At 41.6% G+C, this 17,730-nt stretch overlaps 1 protein-coding gene across 2 annotated transcripts in view; it reads right to left on the bottom strand.

The window, feature by feature from the left end:
• The window catches only part of B3GALNT2 (beta-1,3-N-acetylgalactosaminyltransferase 2), a 29,902-nt gene extending 22,088 nt beyond the window's left edge, over positions 1 to 7,814 (bottom strand). Inside the window, exon 1 of one of the 2 annotated variants that reach the window (XM_077175581.1) lies at positions 7,545 to 7,814. In XM_077175581.1, coding sequence (XP_077031696.1) covers positions 7,545 to 7,638 — 94 coding nt within the window. In that variant the 5' untranslated portion in view covers positions 7,639 to 7,814. The remainder of the gene's footprint in view (positions 1 to 7,544) is intronic. The other variant, XM_054629583.2, reaches the window with a different exon arrangement.
• Positions 7,815 to 17,730: the final 9,916 nt, after the last annotated feature.

The following is a 17,730-nucleotide window of genomic DNA, read 5'->3' as shown; positions in this document are numbered from 1 at the left end:
CACATTTTTATCTCTGCCTATTCCTGTGATTTTGCAATCATATTCCTGAGGTTTAATACTTTTTTTCTTCTCTACTGCTTTGTGAAAGATCCAAACAAACACGATGGAAGGAATTAACTCAATATAAAGATTTGTATTCACAGAATGCTGACACACACAGAAAAAGAACAAACCAAAGAGCAGAAACAGCTCTCTCCCCCTTTTAATCTACTTCACTTAAAGTAATCTGCCACAGCTCATCTGCATTACATGTTTTGCTACAAGCAGAGCTACCTGACCTCCCTGCAGTACCTACTTCACCCCAGAGCTAGAAATTGCCAAGATGTGCACCCCTGGTCACTGCAGTACTCTGTGAGGCAGGCAAGCTTTTAGACAAGATTTACAGATTCAAAGAACAAAACCTCTGCAGGCAGAGGTTTCTGTTTGTTTTACATCAACAGCATCCCTTGGAAGAAATAGGACAGCAAGGTCCTTCTGAATTTCCAAGTGGCAGTAGTAACAGTGGTGGAGTGATGATACCCTAAAACACCTTAATTATATAATACTTGCACATTTCTAGACAAAACTGGGAACAATGGCCAAAGTATCAGTAGAAAAGTCAAAAGAAACAAAGAAAAATCTTTTTTCAACACAAACTGATGCCTCCTTTTCTTTTTTTATTTTGTGGAGGGAAGGGGTGGGGTTGTGGTAGGGCAGGGGAAGCAGAGTATAGCACCTTTATCTGATGAAAACTGGCCCCCAATCCCTGCTGCCATGAAACAAAAGTCTGCATCCAGGGAAGGCTACTTGCTCTCTTCTGGCTGTTCAACTCAGTGGGCAATTTAGAAGTGTTGAAAACCTTAATTCAGCCAACTCTGGCCAACTCTTTGCCCCCTGCTCCAGTGCCAAAATACAAAAATACAGTGCCAGCGCCACTCATCAGTAGTTTGCAATGACTCAGACATCTGTCTACAGAATAACTGAAAACCCTAAAAAAACCTCAATTAATTTGGAAAATACCATCAGCTTATTTTGTGTCCATCAAAAGTTAGGGGATTGTTTTATGTTGGGGGTGGCCTATCCATGAAAAACCATGTCATACTAAGATCTTACAGATGAAGGGTGGGGGACCACTGGCATTTGAGGCAGGACTGCACATCTACTGCCAATGCCAAACCTGACCTGATGAGTTTCAGTTTCCAAGGCCCCCAGCCTGTAAGTCTTTACATACCTACAAAAGATGAAATAACTTTGTGACCAAGCAGGCTACTCCCTGACAGACAGGACTACCAGATATTAGACAACATCCTCTCTTAAGAAAGTCCCATATTTCAGCAAAACTTCACCTCATAGCCTGTTCCCATATTTTGGTTCCATTAGGCCAGTGCCTGAAGAAGTACATGCTGTGCCACAGGACAGCAGATGGCATACAAGCAGACTCTAGAAAATGCTGGGTTTTAATCTGTTGCATAATTGTTCACTAGTAGAAGACTGACTCTCACAAATCCAAATGGGCCAATTTTTAGCTGCCACCCCCCCTCAGAAATGTAACAGGAATAACAACTTAAAGGGCATCAGCAAAGTAGCAGAAGATTACCCAGAATGTGTGGGGCTTTCTGATTAGTCCCTGTAGCTGAAGCCCGACACTGAGTAACTTCCTACTCAATAAGATTTGTGCCATCAATTAAAAGACACAATTAGCAATGAATCCACCTGGAGTGCTAAAAGCAGGTCTGTCTGTTCCTTCTCAAGTTTCTGAGGTCATTTTATAATTAGCATTTATCTAAGACTTTTACAAAAAATTAACTAAGCTTCCTACTCATGAACTTTCTTTGGATAGCACTTGTTTGTAACCAGTTAGACAAGGATTTCAATTAAACCTAAACACATGTTCCTGCACAAATCTTGTTCAGAAGTGTGAATTACAGTCTCATTAACTGATGAACAAAAAAAAAGCAGGAAGCCACTGAAATCAGGACACTAAAACAAAGGCCTTTGGTCTCAGGACTGATCCTATTTATTTTTTTCAAATTACTAAGTAGTGCCTACAAGAAGTGTACTCTATCTTCTGTGACACCAAGGTAAATGTGATCATGAGCACAGAGAAAGTCTGAATACTGCACAGGGAGAGACACAACTGAGGGCCAAGAATGCAGGCAAACTACAGGCCTTTCACAAGGGGTAGTTAAAAGGAAGACTTTATTACAGAAGGTACTTCCTAGAGAGGAAGAAAATGGAATGAGTGAAGACTGGAACACTGTTTACATTTAAAGCCATCTGATCAACAGATAAAAAACCAAACTGTTTTCTAGAAATGTTTTCTATTTCTAGAACTGTTTTCTATTTTCCACTACAAGTTAGAAGTACCTGAAGTGCTCAACTTAAGAAAGCAAAGGTTTAAAACAGACACCTTTGACCTCTATGGTTACATGCTGAAGACATACTTGAAGGAGGACAAAGACCCTTTTGACTGAAAGGCTTAAGAATTAAAGGGCATAAACCAGGTGCAAGTAAGGCTAGAAATGAGAACATAATTTTAATCAGGACAACAAGCCTCTGGAACAGCCTCTTCCTATGACTGCCAGGAATCCAAGTGAACAGACAAAAAGCCACCCCGAGCACTCACTAAATAAATGCAGGCTGCCCACCTGCCATTCTATGACAGAAACCAAGAGCTGCTTAATAGAAATAGTAAGCACAACTGATGGCTGGGAATGTCTATTCCAATCTTGCGTGAGTGAGTCAATGAAGCCAAGGTAAATAATCACTAAAACAGGTTATCAACTTTTTGACAGATTTCCATTTGAATGTGTGGTGATGATTATTTGGGAGGGTAATTAAACTCCTCAAATAGAGAATTGCTGTTCACTCTGTCTTTGACCTCTACTGGTAGCTAATTCTGCAGCTGTTGAGATAGCACACAACTATTGTACACAACTACACAGAAATACCAGAGAATATACAAATTACACATTTTTATGTCACAGCTATTGCAAAACATTGCTCCATGATAAGATTTACTTTTTATTCACACCAGGGATTCCAGGTGATAGGTAGTAAAGAGCAGCTGGAGTAGTAAACAAGGAAAAAAAATTACTCAAGAGAAACAAGACTGGCTTTATCAGGCACTACCAGATCCTCTTAAGTAGTTTCAGATTCAAGAAGCCTTTTAACAAATTTAATAAATTTAAAAAAAATTCTTTCTTTTGTATACAAAGTCACTAATGTTCCTAAAACACTCTGAATAATAAAAAAAATACAACACAGAAGACATCTGAGGTCCCTTGGCTCATCCTTCTTTCTTCTGCCAAGGCAGCCATACCTACACCTTGTACATTTTGTGGTACTTTGAAGGCTAAGAGACAGATTCTTCCTTAAATACCATGCAAGGATTGGGCCTACAAAAAGACAACACATTTTCCTACGGATGACATATGTTCTCATTTTGGAGGAGGCATCGTTATTCCTCCCCTCAGCATGAGTACATTACTCAATAGTAACTTTACAATAGCATTTATTTACAACTAAATAACCCTGCACAGAAACCATACACTTGCTCTTTCAGTGCTAAAAAACCCACTTCTTAAAAATCCTAGTTATCCTAACCTTATCCAATGCAGCATGGTTTTACAGTAATGACCATCAACTCCAATAATAACTGCTTGAAACAGGGAAACTCTGAAGAGCAAAGCTACTTCTCTCATTTCCCAGCTTCCCAGTGGTGCATTCCTCCCCCTCCTCAGGGCTGCTCTACCTCAGAAATTCCCACAGGCCTTTCTGTAATGAGCTGGGCAGTGAAGTGTCCCTTGACTGGACCAGGAACCAGCCCCAGCATGGTTAAGGTGAGGGTGACACTGACCATGGGAAAGAACTCATGTTGCCTGACCAAGGAGGGAATGACAGTAGCAGTAATCAGTCATCCCCTGACAGGCCTGGAACATTCCTTACCTGAACTGTACCCTGAGTGGAACAGACTCCATAGTTACTGGATTTTTGAAAATTCCAGCAGTCACCAACCAAGGCTCAGGGTTGAAATTAATGGATGACTAAAGCCAAACATCTGAAGAACCCTAAGAACTAGTCCTCAGAGAAGCCCTTTGGCTCTCCTGGACTACAGCAGGCTATGCAGGATGTCAGTGACTCCCTGAGTAGGATGTCTCTCGGAGCTCACAGATGCTCCAGTTTGCAAAGTTCTGAGGATCAGCACCCAAAATTGATGAGAGGTCCTGGGCTGAAACCTTAGATTCCTTGAGGCTCAACTCTTTCCCACTGAGAAATGCCAAGATATTTGAAGTGAGTGTTTCACTGAACTCCAGGGGAATTTTTAACAGGTATACTTCTATACATTGATACCCATAAACCTCTGTATATAAATATATCTCTTTGTGTCAGTGTGCATGCATGTGTGGGCTGACTTAGATACTCTTCTGCCAGTATAGCATGAATGTTGTTATCTGGGATGTATAACAAAGTCACTGTAGCAACTACAGTAAATCCTATCACTTTGTAAATGTTAAATTAGTCAATGATTAAGTGCTGCTAAATCCTTTAGATATTGATCATTGACCAAGTCTGAGACTAAGACTGGACCTAGCTGCACCTCAGCTCCATGAGGAGTTTAGAAAGTAAGGGGGTCCACTCTGAATCTCATGACTCAACAGGAGGGTCTCCCTTACCCTTTTGCATCTTCAGCCTCTGTGTAAATCCTTCTAAATGAATTCTAACTTGATTCTTCCTTTCTCAATCCATGAGGGTTTTTTTCCATTTTTTATTTCTCCCCCTGATCCTCCTCCCCATCCCACTGCAGGAGTGGGGGCAGCAGGAAATAAGTGAGTTGGCTGCAAGGCGCTTAGTTGTGAGCTCAGGTTAAATTCAGCTGATACCTGGTTTTGCTACAACCTTTGATGGTAATTCTTTAAGCAACCTAAACCACTCATTTGTGACAAACTGGCATATTTGACTGGATGTCAAATAGAAGCACAGATTACTTAGGAAAGCACAGAGTAAGTCCAAGTTCCAAATTCTCAGAAGAACAGGGTTGTGTTAACTGGCATGATTGTACAGCTGTGAAACGACAGCTAAAGGTGGCTGGAGCCAGATAAAGGATGGAAAAGGAATTATTTGCAAAATGCTAGGAACCTGGTTAGAAGCTGCTTATCAAGATAGCAAGAATAACAATAAAAGGGTACTATACCTAAATGAAGAAATAAAACTCCTAAAGGCAACTGAATTAATACTGCCTTTGAAAATGGAGCAGCTGCAAAATCAGTTAAAGCAAGAAAATGAGAAAAAAAAGTTGGAGGAAAACATCAGATTTATGTTTATGTGGGCTTTCCATCCTCCTGACATTGTATAGGTTAAGAAATTAATAGTATCCCCTGAAGAATGGGATGGGAACATATGGGATGACCCTGATGGCAGCAAACTGAGGAAAGCTGATTCTTTGCTTCCCTCAGATTCCTACGAACATGAGATCAGACCCATCACTAAAGCGAATCCTGTTGGCCCTCAACAACTGACAAAATTCCACACAGATACAGGAGCACAAATTTCAATATTAATGCAACAGGATGCTGAGAAGCTGGGTGTACAGTTTGGACAGCACAGAGTTAAAACCACTGCAGTGAATGGAACAAGTGTTATTCACCAAACCAAAAGTTTGAATAACACTTAATTTATTACGTTAAAAGAGTTGATTTATGGCTCTGGGCGAGAAGCGAATGTTGTCTACTTGCTTTGCAGTGGAAGATCACAATGGAACTACTTTGGCTTTTGATATTTTGAATATCCAAGCTTGGCGCCTGGTAGTCGGCTGTGTGTGGTCCTTCGGTTCAAATCTTGCCCCTAAACCTGACAGAAACCAGGGGGTACAATGCGTGTACGTCATGCAGTCCCTGCACTCCCAGTCCAAAGACTACCAAAAAACAAAAAAGAAGAACAGCAGTTTATGGATACTTTGAGGTACTGGAGGAAACATATACCTAGATTTCCTATCATTTCTCACCCTCCGTACTCACATTTAGGAAAGGAAAATCACTTTGTTGAATTAGTCATTGATTAAGTGCTGCTAATTCATTTAGATGCAAACCTCTGATGAAGCTGGAGACCAAGATTGGACTTAGCTGCACCTAAGCTCCATCAGGAGTTTAAAAAGCAAGGGGATCCACCCTGAACGTTGCGACTCAACCAGAGTCAACCCTTATCCTTTTGAGTCTTTGATCTCTGTGTAAATCATTCTAAATTAATTCTAGCTGGAGTTTCCTTGGGATGCTTCATCCATGCAGTAAGCAACAGAGAGAACCTCAATATACAAGTTTCTTAGGCTGCTCTTTTACAAATTTGTGTCACTCCTACTTTTGCTAATACCTTTAACAGTGATTATTTAAGTGACTTAAACCACTCATTCACACCAACACCAACTGAGAAACTTCTGGATTTTCTTTAGAAATGTTTGTTAGTGAAAAACACATTTAAATGGGGAAGGCCATCACGAGATTCCACACTGCCACTTCTAACTCCAAATTAACGCTCTGAAGCTCCAAAACGGCATCGTGAAAGATGAACAAAACCAACCAGGGAATTCAAACGTGCATCAGGCTAGAAGTTCAACAACTATATCTCCCTTTCTTTTATAACTCAAGTGTGACAGATGCTGACGTGATATGCAAAAGCCAGAATACAGACAGACACCTATACAACCCTGCAGCTTCAGACTATGCAATAGTGCAATTGCTTACTTATTTGCACTATTAATTGCCACTGGCAATCAGAAGACTCTCGTTTCCTCACAGCTGTGCACACCCTGCATGGAAACAGGCACCAGTTGCAGAGTGTGGGTCCATTAGTGAACAGGCTACTGGGTCACTAAGCACTTCTAAGCACACTCCAAGTAAAAAAAAACACCATTACGTGTTCATGTGCAGTATTTTCCAATATCGTCAAGCAGCACCTGTGGGCAGCTGACAAAAGTTTCTGTTCCAACAGATGCCCCCTTCCTCAGGCATCAGGATTTGTGGCCTGAAAACTACACCTCATTTTATAAGGAGCACAAGGTAAGCCCTCAAGGATCGGATTTCACTTGTGTTGGATGATACCCGCTCCTATGAATAGCTTTTTGCAGCACAGGGGTTTTAAATCCCGCTGAGGCAAACACAGCGCAGTGCGAAGAGCTATTCCTAGGACCGGGAATGACGCGACATGAGCGGGATCGGTGGGAATTTCTTCCCCACGTGCCTCGGTGGGAGCGGGCGGGCACCGGTGGCGCAGGAGGCGCTCGGAAGCGGCAGCTGCTGCCCCGCACCCGCGGCAGCCCCGCACCGCCAGGCGCCCGGTGCCTCCGCTTCGGGCGGCGGAGCCTGCGCTGCTCTCCGCCGCTCCACCGTACGAGACGCTCCCTCCCCGCCCGACGAACCCCGCCAGCACAGCATCCCCACGGCTCTCCCCTCGCCTCCCGCCCCGTTACCTGCCCCGCCAGCCCCGACCTCTCCTCGTCAGGGGAGTGAGGGTGGAGGAGCCCAGCCCGCCTCGATGCCCCAGGCATCCGCCGCCGCCCGCCCCTCTCCTACCTGCCGGGTGGCTCCCGGGGCAGCTCAGCAGCAGCCAGAGGTGCAGCGCGACCCCGACCACACAGGGGCACAGCAGCACCAGCCAGTTTCGCATTGGCCGCCGCAGCCGCCGGCCCCTTCCCCTTCGCGCCGGCCTCTCCCAGCGGCGCCGGCGCGACGGCCCGGCTCGGCCGCCCGCGGCTCCTCCCCGCTCGGCCGGGCCGGGCTCGGCTGCCCCGCGGCCGCCGGGAGCTGCAGTCCCGCCCCGGCCCGGGCGGGCGGCGGCGGCGCGGGCGGCGGCGGCGGCCGCCTACAGCCCCCACAATGCCGCGGGGCGCCGAGGGAGCGCGGCGGCTCCGCGCGTCTCACATGGCGGGGGCGCGGGAGAGGGGCCGGAGGCGGCGGCGCGTCCCCCTCACGGAGTGCGCCTCTCCGAGACCGCCCGGCTACCCCCGGCTGCGGGGGAAACCCTCCCCGGGAAATCGCTATTCGATAATCCGCTGAATGCCCCTTCTCAAAGTCGCTGCGTTAGGAACAAAATAGCTTTCCAGAACAATCCTTTACTTATTCAATAAAGAGGAGAGAGCGCTTCGCCTTGGCAAAGACCTGCTGCGGCGCTCGCCAACTGTTTGTGGAGTATTTTATTCCAGCAAGTAATATGTTCTTGGGTTGAAATTCCTGAAGGGGGGTGTGTTAGACAATCAAAGTGTCCTTAACTGCGGCTGGATCACGGCCAAGAATCCTTAAATTCGTTACGAGATGTCAATAATCCGAGCTCGGCTTCACCTGTTACCTTCACCCACCGCTCTGAGAAATTGGGTGCCTAAGGTCTGACTGCAGAGCTCTGTCCTGGCTAGCAGGGTTTAAATACGATCAGAAGAAGGAGAGCACACACACTATTATCAGCATCTTGAGAATTTACTTGTCTCTGGTCTCCTGTACACAGGTAACAAGGAGAAATTTGTTTCCTCAGACTGCCCCAGGATAAATCTACCTGGAAAAGTGATGTGGATAAATAAGCACGTGGCTTCTCAGAATGAGAATCGCAAAACGGGTCAGGTTGGAAGGGACCATAGGAGATCATCTGGTCCAAACCTCCCTGCTCAGGCAGGGTCATCCTAGAGTGCATGGCACAGGGTTGTGTCCAGATGGTTCTTGAACATCTCCAGAGAGGGAGACTCCACAACCTCTCCAGAAAATCTGTTCCAGTATGCAATCACGTGCACAGTAAATCATTTCTTCCTCAAGTTCAGGTGAAACATAACATTTTGTACATAATTTTCTGCTTTTTGCCTCTTGTTAATATACAAACTAGAAGATTATGTATAATAGCTGTAAGGCCTAAATGAATGACTGCTGGTGCTAGTCTATTAGAAACACATTTAATTAGTAACAGAAACCGATCTGTATGAAGTAGAATGGAAATAATTGATTTTTTTTTTACAAAAAGAAGACTATTTTTTTAATACCCAAGCCATGAAAAGTGGTTGGAAAATGCCTACAGTCCTTTCAAACTGCTTAGTTAAGATTAATTTTTCATCAAGTGGAGTGAGATACTAGAAGGCAAACCAATGATTTCAACCTTTATATATTAGGTTTACAAGCAGAACTAAAATGTCTTGAAAATACATCAGTTTTAGTTTGCTGCATACTTAAAACATATTTAATATGCAACTGAGTACTTGTCAGCAAATAGTAGTACTAGGGGAAGAATTTACACAAAACATGCTATAATTAATCACTATTTACATTTTACTTGCCTTTCAGCATGTTCAGCTGCAGAAATAAAAACTGGTCCATCTATTAATATTTACTTATATTTGGCTACATTCGTTGTACCCAATATGTTAGGTTCTCCCCCCATGCCAGGTGATCTGATGGGGATTGATCTTATACCTGGGAGTAATTATTTCTTTGCAGGCAAAACAGAGCACCCAATCCTTTAATATCTTATTTTCCCTATGGCATTACCTACTATCTTCAAGGATAAGTAACTGTATTACACACAAACCAGGAGAAACCTGTTTCTCCATATTATACAAACAGGATATCCAGGTCAAAAGGATGATACATATGCATTTTTGTTAGTCAGGTAGGAAATGGTTACTTAACACAGTTTAGTTGTAGAAGATCGGTCTTTCTTATTCCATTTTTCTGTTGCATCTCTACAAGATTTTTAAAGCCAAAGATTTTACCTAAGCCTCCCACTTTCACCACAATCTGTATGATACTGTGTGCTCCTGTATGTAAATCGTGAGATGATCAGACCCAACTATTAACCCAATTTCCAGAAGCTCCCATAAGTAAAGAAGTTTCAATTTGCATTCTTAAAGGCTTTTATGAGGACTAGCATTTTGGCAAAGCAAGCTGATATTGGAGTATCTAAACATGGCTTCAAGGCACTGAGTTTTAAGCATGCTTTTTAAAAATTGCCCATATAAAAATCAGATTTTTTTCCAAGATTTAAGAATCATGAATATGTATACTATGAAAAGAAAAATTGATCTGGAATATAACTTCTAGATAATGTTAAATTACTTTTCTGAAAAACTGAAAAATTTGAGTTTGGTTATGTTTTGATTTGAGTTATAAGAACTCTATAAAAAATACACCATTTTCATTATGCTCTTTCTGAGCATATTTCCTCTTCTGACAGTACAAGCTCAGAGGGTATTTCTGGCACACAAACTATAGTACAGGCACAATATGTTGGGCACAAGAGCTGGAGACAGAAGAGACAGAAATTTTATTCCCCAGGCTGCTTGCAAACTTAAGATGCTTCTGTTAAATTTGCAGAGTCCCTCTGGATAAGCATCTCATGTCTGAGACAGAGAAGACATGATGGACACCAGAGCTGCACTCATGTACCTAAGCCAGTTAGTCCATAGCATTCTGGGGTTTTTTAAATGTTTGTTTGCCTAATTGTTGCCCTGAGTGGGAAGCTGGGATATTTTTAGGACAGCAGCAGCAGAACAGAAGAACAAGAATCAGTGTGGAGCTGTGTACATTTTAGCAGAGTTCATCCCCAGGGAGTTGTGTTTTATGGATCTCTGCCCGCTTCATCTGAAAGCACAGGAAGGTCTCATGAGAGACTCCTTTTTAGGGGTTTGGGGCTTAACTTTCTCTCCAGGTAGCAGTAACACTGATATATTACTTTTCACGAAATCTTTATGCCTTTAGTTTTTTAAAGAAAAAAATATTAAAAGAGATTACAGATCAGGGCATGAAGGGCTTTATTAGTTTAAAGGGTTATAAATTTGCATCCCAAGAATGTGTTTTAGTCTTTTTCCAGTGTTCATAATCTAAACAGATTCACTATCCATATTGAGGTTTTATCAATCCTTTCCTTACCTTGCTTGGGGTCTTTACAAGGAATAGATTTTGCTTATCTTCCCAAAGAGAAGAAATGTCTTACTGCTTCCCTTTTCAGCTTTCTGATTCAATGAAGTGCAGATGCAGAGGAGTTCCCAGATTCCTTTGGGAGTGCCTAGGAAGTGCCTTACTCCATCCCAGGTGCAGGATCTGCCATTTCACTTGTTAAATTTTGTCCCATTAATCACTTCCAGTCTATCTAGATTCTTCTGTAAAGCCTCCTAGAGAGTCAGCAGCACCTCCCAGTTTGGTGTCACCAGCAGATCTGTTAATGGTGGGCTCAGCTCCTGCATCCAGATCACTGATAAATATATTGAACAGCACTGGCTCTAGACATGAGCCCTGAGAAACTTCCTTGCTCACCAGCCAGATGTGGCCCCTTTCACAGCAGCTCTTTGAGCTCTGCCTGCTCTTCAGCCAGTCCTTCACCCAATACATCATGAACCTGCTCATCCCACTGTCAGACACCTTGTCCAGAAGGATGCTGTGAGAGACAATATCAAAAGCCTCACTAAAATCCAGAAAAACTACATCCACCTCCTTCCCTTCATCCAGCAGGCAGTGGCCTTATCACAGAAGCAGATCAAATTAATTAAACAGAACTTTCCTTTTGAGAACCCATATTGACTGTGTCTGATGACTGCATTATTCTATAAAAGCTTTTCAGTAGTACACAGTATAATCTTCTTCATTTTTCCACTTAACATTTTATGAATTAACTTCCAGTTAAGGAAGTTTTGTTTAAAATGATATGTCTATTATTTTGCTGAGCCCTTTATTCTTTTAATTAAGTTTTTGCATTTTCTTGTCTGTTTGGAGGAGTAGCCTTAAGTTTTGCTGAATTAGGTCCCAGTTATCCAAACTTACCAATATAGTAATAATAAATTTTACAGTCTAAGTTGACTCCTTGACATCTTTATGACAATCAAAAGTAGAAATGGACTCAAAAACAGCCCATATGGCAGCAGCTAAATCTTGACAAGCACATCTCAGAGAGCAAACAGGAATGTGGAACATCAAATATCCAATAATCAGGTAGCAGCCAGCTGGTGGGGTTAGCTACTTCATGTGCAGCTAGAATACACTTATTTTTAACAAGTGGCACAAAGACTTCAGGATGCATGTACAGAAGAGAATAAGGTTTGTAGAAAGTCCTACAGAGATCTACAACAGCAAATATACTTTTTAATCACATGCCTGGTAAAGAGATAAGATGTTGGGGGATTGCAAAGCAAATTTGCCACAATATGTTTTATCATTTCATTATCTATCACTGGATAGATAATATTCAGGCTGTATTTAATTTAAAATAATTTACATGATCTCTTGCTATTTTCCCATTATTGTGCTTACCTTACCCTAGGATGGATGAGCTCTGCTGGAGAAAGCACCAGGTGGCTGCTTCATTTGTTGCTGCAAGTGCAAGGTCAGTGAGGTGGGAGCACAAAATAGGGGTTACAAGGCTAAGGGTCATTGCTGCCTGGGAGAACTGACAAGACCAGGAAAATCATAAAGCCAAATCTTTCATGTTAATTTTCTCCCCCCCATAGTTTCTTTGTGTTTGATGTACAAAAGGCATTCCTGTTTGTAGAGCTGAGGACTCAGAGCTGATGGCGGAGCAAGTGGGAACATTGAGTGAGATGGTGAAAGAGCTAACTCTGGAGCAGCAGGTACTCACAATCTGTGCAGGCTCTGCCTCAGCTTCCCACTGTAAGATGCAAATAGTTCCACCCTCATATTCCTCCAGGATACTGTGGAGATACTTTGTGAAGAACCTGTGATGAGCACCGCAGAGGAGCTCATCAGGGAACAGCTCTACATGGAAAGCAGAATTTGTGAGTAAATCAGGCCCGGGGCTACGCAATGAATAACAACACCAAAATAGTACTGACTAACTGCTCATTAATTGAGCACTGCCTATACTGTGCCTTGTGGGAATTCCTGCAGTGGCGAGCTGGGATAGTAGTACATACAAATGAGAGAAGCAAATGGAAAATGCATAAACAAGTGCTTAACTTGGCCTCTTTAATGATCTTTTAATGTACTTTTTTTTCATTTATCCAGATTCTGTTTATATATTCACACCCCTGTTACAAGTATTTGTTTAGCTGGTATGGACAGAACTATAAACAAATGTAATCACTTTTATGGCACTCTAATTTGTATTTCATAGTTGCTTTTTGAAGTAATTTTCCAGGGTGTAAAGCAAACTCTCAATACAAAAAGAGCGTCTGAAGGGTGAGAAAGAAGACATCAGAAAGGCTGCTATCTGTAACATTCTTTATGTTCTCAATGTTTCTGTAAAGGAATTTTTTCTCGAGAATCTTAGCACCTGAAGTTTTGTCACTTGATCTTTTAAGGGTTTGAGTGACATGTTCATATCAGCACTGCAGGTATATATAGTGGAAGTCTATTTATGTGTATTCTGTTCTGATGAGTAGGATAAAAGCTGGTATGCTCTCCAGGGAGGAGCCTCTCAGACAAGAATCCAAGGTAGTGAACAGTTTTATCCAAGAAAGTTATGGATAAAAAGTCTTGTGAGCCACTTGCCAGAGACAGATTACACAATCAATATCTTTAGAGTTATTGCTACTTGAAAGGTTTTTAAAAAGTCACAAAAGTGGCTCTTTCTTATAAAGTATGGCTTATTCCATCCTTTTGCTGAACATCTGTGCATGTCTTTAGAGTATGCCATGAAGAGAGTGAAGGGCTCAAGGATGCCACCTAAAGCTCAAGGACACAAGAGGGTACAGTGCAGAGAGGCTACACAACAAATACGTTTTGTGGAATGGGTTATCTTTTGAAACACATCCTTATGCCATGCCTAGTGTATTTTCCCTAAAATGCCATTCTTAGCATAAGCAGTGGCTTAAGCTCTGTTCTGGCTGTATTATTATGCTGTGGCATAGGAGGAAGTATTTGGCCCAAACTCCAGTAATTGGAGAACAGCCCCCACCCCCGAAATAAAAAACCAACAGGCAGGAGTGAAGTTTGAGTGTGAAGGAACAGAGCAGCAGTCAGTGGGAGCTGTTGGGTGCTCTCTGGGCTGAGGACTCACTCTGGCCTAGAGCTGAGCCTTTCTGCTGTTAGCAGCCACCTCACCTGCTCCAGGGAGCAAAGGGCACAACTGGTGTCTAAGCAGCACTGAGGAACAGGCATCTGAGTTAATCTGGAAAATGAGCTCCAGCTGATACACACAACGATTTCTCCAGCTTTTGAAGGCATTTTTAGCCAGACACCTGACCTATTTAGCCAAATAATATATTTGCCTTTTGTGTTTTCCTAAACTGAGCAGTCTGGAACTGAAGCATGAGGTCTAACTGCACCCCAGCAGTGCAGCACTGCCCCAGTGCAGGTGAAATCTTACACAATGCAGCCCACAAAAACAGGAGTGCTGGCTCTCTGTTCCAGATAGTTTGTGTATTAATTCAGAATCCCTCTTTTGGCCATTACCAGTTGGTATTGGTACTTTTTCATCTCAGTCGGCTGCTTATCACTTTATCAGTAGGTGGCAGTAATAGACAAGCCTATGCAGTTCCTGCTTGTACTAGGAATTTGGGAAAGAAAAGACCCAATTTTAGGGTAGAGCTGCTCATTTGTTTGTTCACAAGCGTGAGTGGTGTAAATGTACTTGACAAACTCAGAAGTACATCTTCCTCTAACAGACAGAAAAGTTGTTCTCATACCAGTTCTGGTATTTATGGCTGTACTTAATTTAATAGTGCTATAAAGCTGGATTCAGTTAGATGCAAATGTACATTATTTACCTAAAGATTAAATGTGCAGGTGCCTGTAAAATTTTATGTAACACTTATTCTGCTAAGTTTGCACACTATTTTTCACACATTACTATTTAAGTCAGTCTAATGACTTTAAGTATTACTTTTCAGTAAAAGAAGCCTGTATTTCCTAGGAACCACTCCTCCTCCAAGTTTTCTTTAGTCTCCTTGAAGAACCAATTCCATATTCTGATGCAGACCCAAAGGACAGCCATAATTATGGCATTTCCTAGGAAAATTATGTCTACAGATTTTTATCCCTATATAATGAAGAGATAGGAAAAACTGTATAATCAGGTCCTCTCAAAGAACATACTTTGTTACTCCTTTGATATCAGAAATCCAGCTGGGTAAATGACTGCCTTATTGAAGTTTAGGCTTTAATATGCACCTTCACAGACTGTTGTTCCCAAAGTGTTCTTTCCTTCTGTTGGAGCTGATCCTGCTGCAAGTCACTGCAAAAATGCCTGATTACAACATCCTAATGAATAATTGTTTACCTTAGCAAAGCCTGTATTTGTTTTAACCTTTGGTGTGATGTAGAATAGCTTACTTTAAACTTCCCTCCATATTTTCTCCTCCTTTGGCCATAATTCCATAGAGGTTAGCTTGAAAAATTTGCCTATCAGCACCAGCCAAGCACCCTGCTACTAGTTTAATACATGATATAGGAAGCAAAGAAGGGGAATTTAGTATATAATAGAGAGGAGGGAAATAGTTTTTAGGGTTGAAATGGTGGCATCTTAAATTCAAAGTAAGCCAAGGAGATTAATCTCATGGAGGCAAAACAGCCAGCCCCACATGTGCTACTGAGACATTACAATTTACCACCAATCTATTGGGAACTCTCATTTCATCAGAGCAGCAAGAATTGGGATATGAAGAAAGGATTACTTATAACATGTCAAAAACCCCCTTGAAGCCAATTCTGTTCTGAAGTTCTTGCTCTGTGAGATGACAGTCCCAACTCACACAGTAAAGAGAGAGCACCCACTACTTTCTGGGCATGAACTACAAATAAACAAGCCTAATGGCATATGAGATGAAACAGATAGAGAGCAGTACAGCATTAGGATGGCAGCAGGTCTGGTTTTGTTTTCATTAAAATTGGTAGGAATCAAATCAGACCATTTGATGAAAATATAAACTCATTGCTTCAGCCTACAAGCAACCATTCTATTAGCTAAACCCATGTTTTGGAGAGGTTTTTTTCTATCATTTTATAGTTCATGATATAATATGTATTCATTATTTAGAAAAATGTACAAAATCATTTGGATATTTTTGTGTAGAGCTGAGGCAAGATGTTTAAGCATGAAACTCAAGTATCAAGAGCAGATTATCCAAACTACCTCAAAGGTCAAGGCAGCACAAAATATAACAATGACAAAGACATCTTACGGTTTGCTGGGATTGGAAGAAAATATATTCTTCTAAATGTTGATTTGTGGATCAAGCTGGCATTAAAAAAAAATTGAACCAGATGATGCCATTCTCTTCCAGAGAGTCAATTTTTTGACGGTGTTCTTAAGGAAAGTAATATATTTGTATGCAATCCAAAGCTGTTACAATTTTATTTGAAGTGCTGATCTTCCAAGTTCACCTCACCCTCTTCCCCTTCAAATTACTAATTTGCCAATAGTGTATCTTTATTTGAGGAACTGGTAAATAAGGCCCAAAGACATCAGAGAAAGATGTTCTGTTTTCCAGTAGGGAATTATGCTTCTACAGTTTAACCTCTTCAAACACATTATAGACATCTGCTAACGTAAATATGCACTTTATGGTATTCCATGTATTTCTTTTTTTATAAATTAGAAGCATGAAATCATCTTAGTAGATGCATTTTATTTTTTTTTAACATAATGAAATTTAGGAATTGATGAAAGAAACCACAAACATGGGAACCATCTATTTAAAACATAACTCCAACACATTCACAACTCCTTGAAGAAAGATTTTGGAGAAAAAACTGAAGATCAAAAGAATTCCATTCTCCCCTTGTGAATAATAATTCTGGATTTTTGTAAAGGAATCTCGTAGAACCAGAGACCCTCAAAAGCAATGAAATGTTTCAGTCTCAGGATATCAGACACTAACCCTAATTGGAAACAGAAAGCAAGCTGTTTGCAATACTGTAATAAGCCATGGCAATTTTGTTATTTTAGATGGGAATGTTAATGATGAGCCACAAATGCAAGTTGTTACAAAGCCTTTGAGAATAAAGCTGGATGCCCTATATTCTCCTCCCATGCTGTTCCAGTTAAAACCATACACGCGGAAGGACAAATGAAAATGTTGCCATGGTGATCAGAGCAGTTACCAAATCATGTACGCTGTAGGAAGGATTCCCTAAAGAACCTTATCAAGCATTTTGTTGCTCTTTTTAAATAAGTATGTTCAGAAAGCCTTTTTTTTATTTTGCTGTCAATAAAATAGCTACTGGGTTAGCTAAACCCTATTTCTCTACCCTCAAGATAAAAACACACCATACATTAAGAAATAGTTTTGTTAAAAATTAGGAATGGGATTCTTAAGCTGAAAACTTTGAAATAGGAACCAAGGATGAGCCTACCAAAAATAAGACCTGTTCAAGATACTTGAATGATTTTCAGCATAGGTATGTCAACGCTGCTAAGATACTGATGTCTCCAGCTGCCCAGTCCAAAAACCAAATATTTGAATGAAAGACATCCCAAAAGCCTACTGGTTAAAAGGAATATGGGTATGTAGGGGTTTTTACAATAACATTGCATGTGAGACATGAGCAGCAGAAGCACCATCCAAAGCCCCCTGTCCTGTGTGCCCAGACTAGTAGTGAGCACAGCTGGGTGAGGCCCATTATCCAAGCCAAACAGCAAAGAAAACAAAACCTGTACAATGCAGACATCTTGTATTTCCACTGCACAAAACAGTACAACAGACATCGATGGAAATTGCTAAAAATAAGCTAGAGAAGGTACATGCACTTTGGGGGAAATGCATGTGGCTTTGTTCACCAAGCAGCACATTTCAGCATCTAAATTCAGCATTTAAGAATACCCCTAGGCCCTCGA

The sequence above is a fragment of the Agelaius phoeniceus genome, chromosome 3, assembly GCF_051311805.1.
Source record: "Agelaius phoeniceus isolate bAgePho1 chromosome 3, bAgePho1.hap1, whole genome shotgun sequence".
NCBI classification, from domain to species: Eukaryota; Metazoa; Chordata; class Aves; order Passeriformes; family Icteridae; genus Agelaius; species Agelaius phoeniceus.
This window is presented reverse-complemented; position numbering and strand designations above follow the sequence as displayed.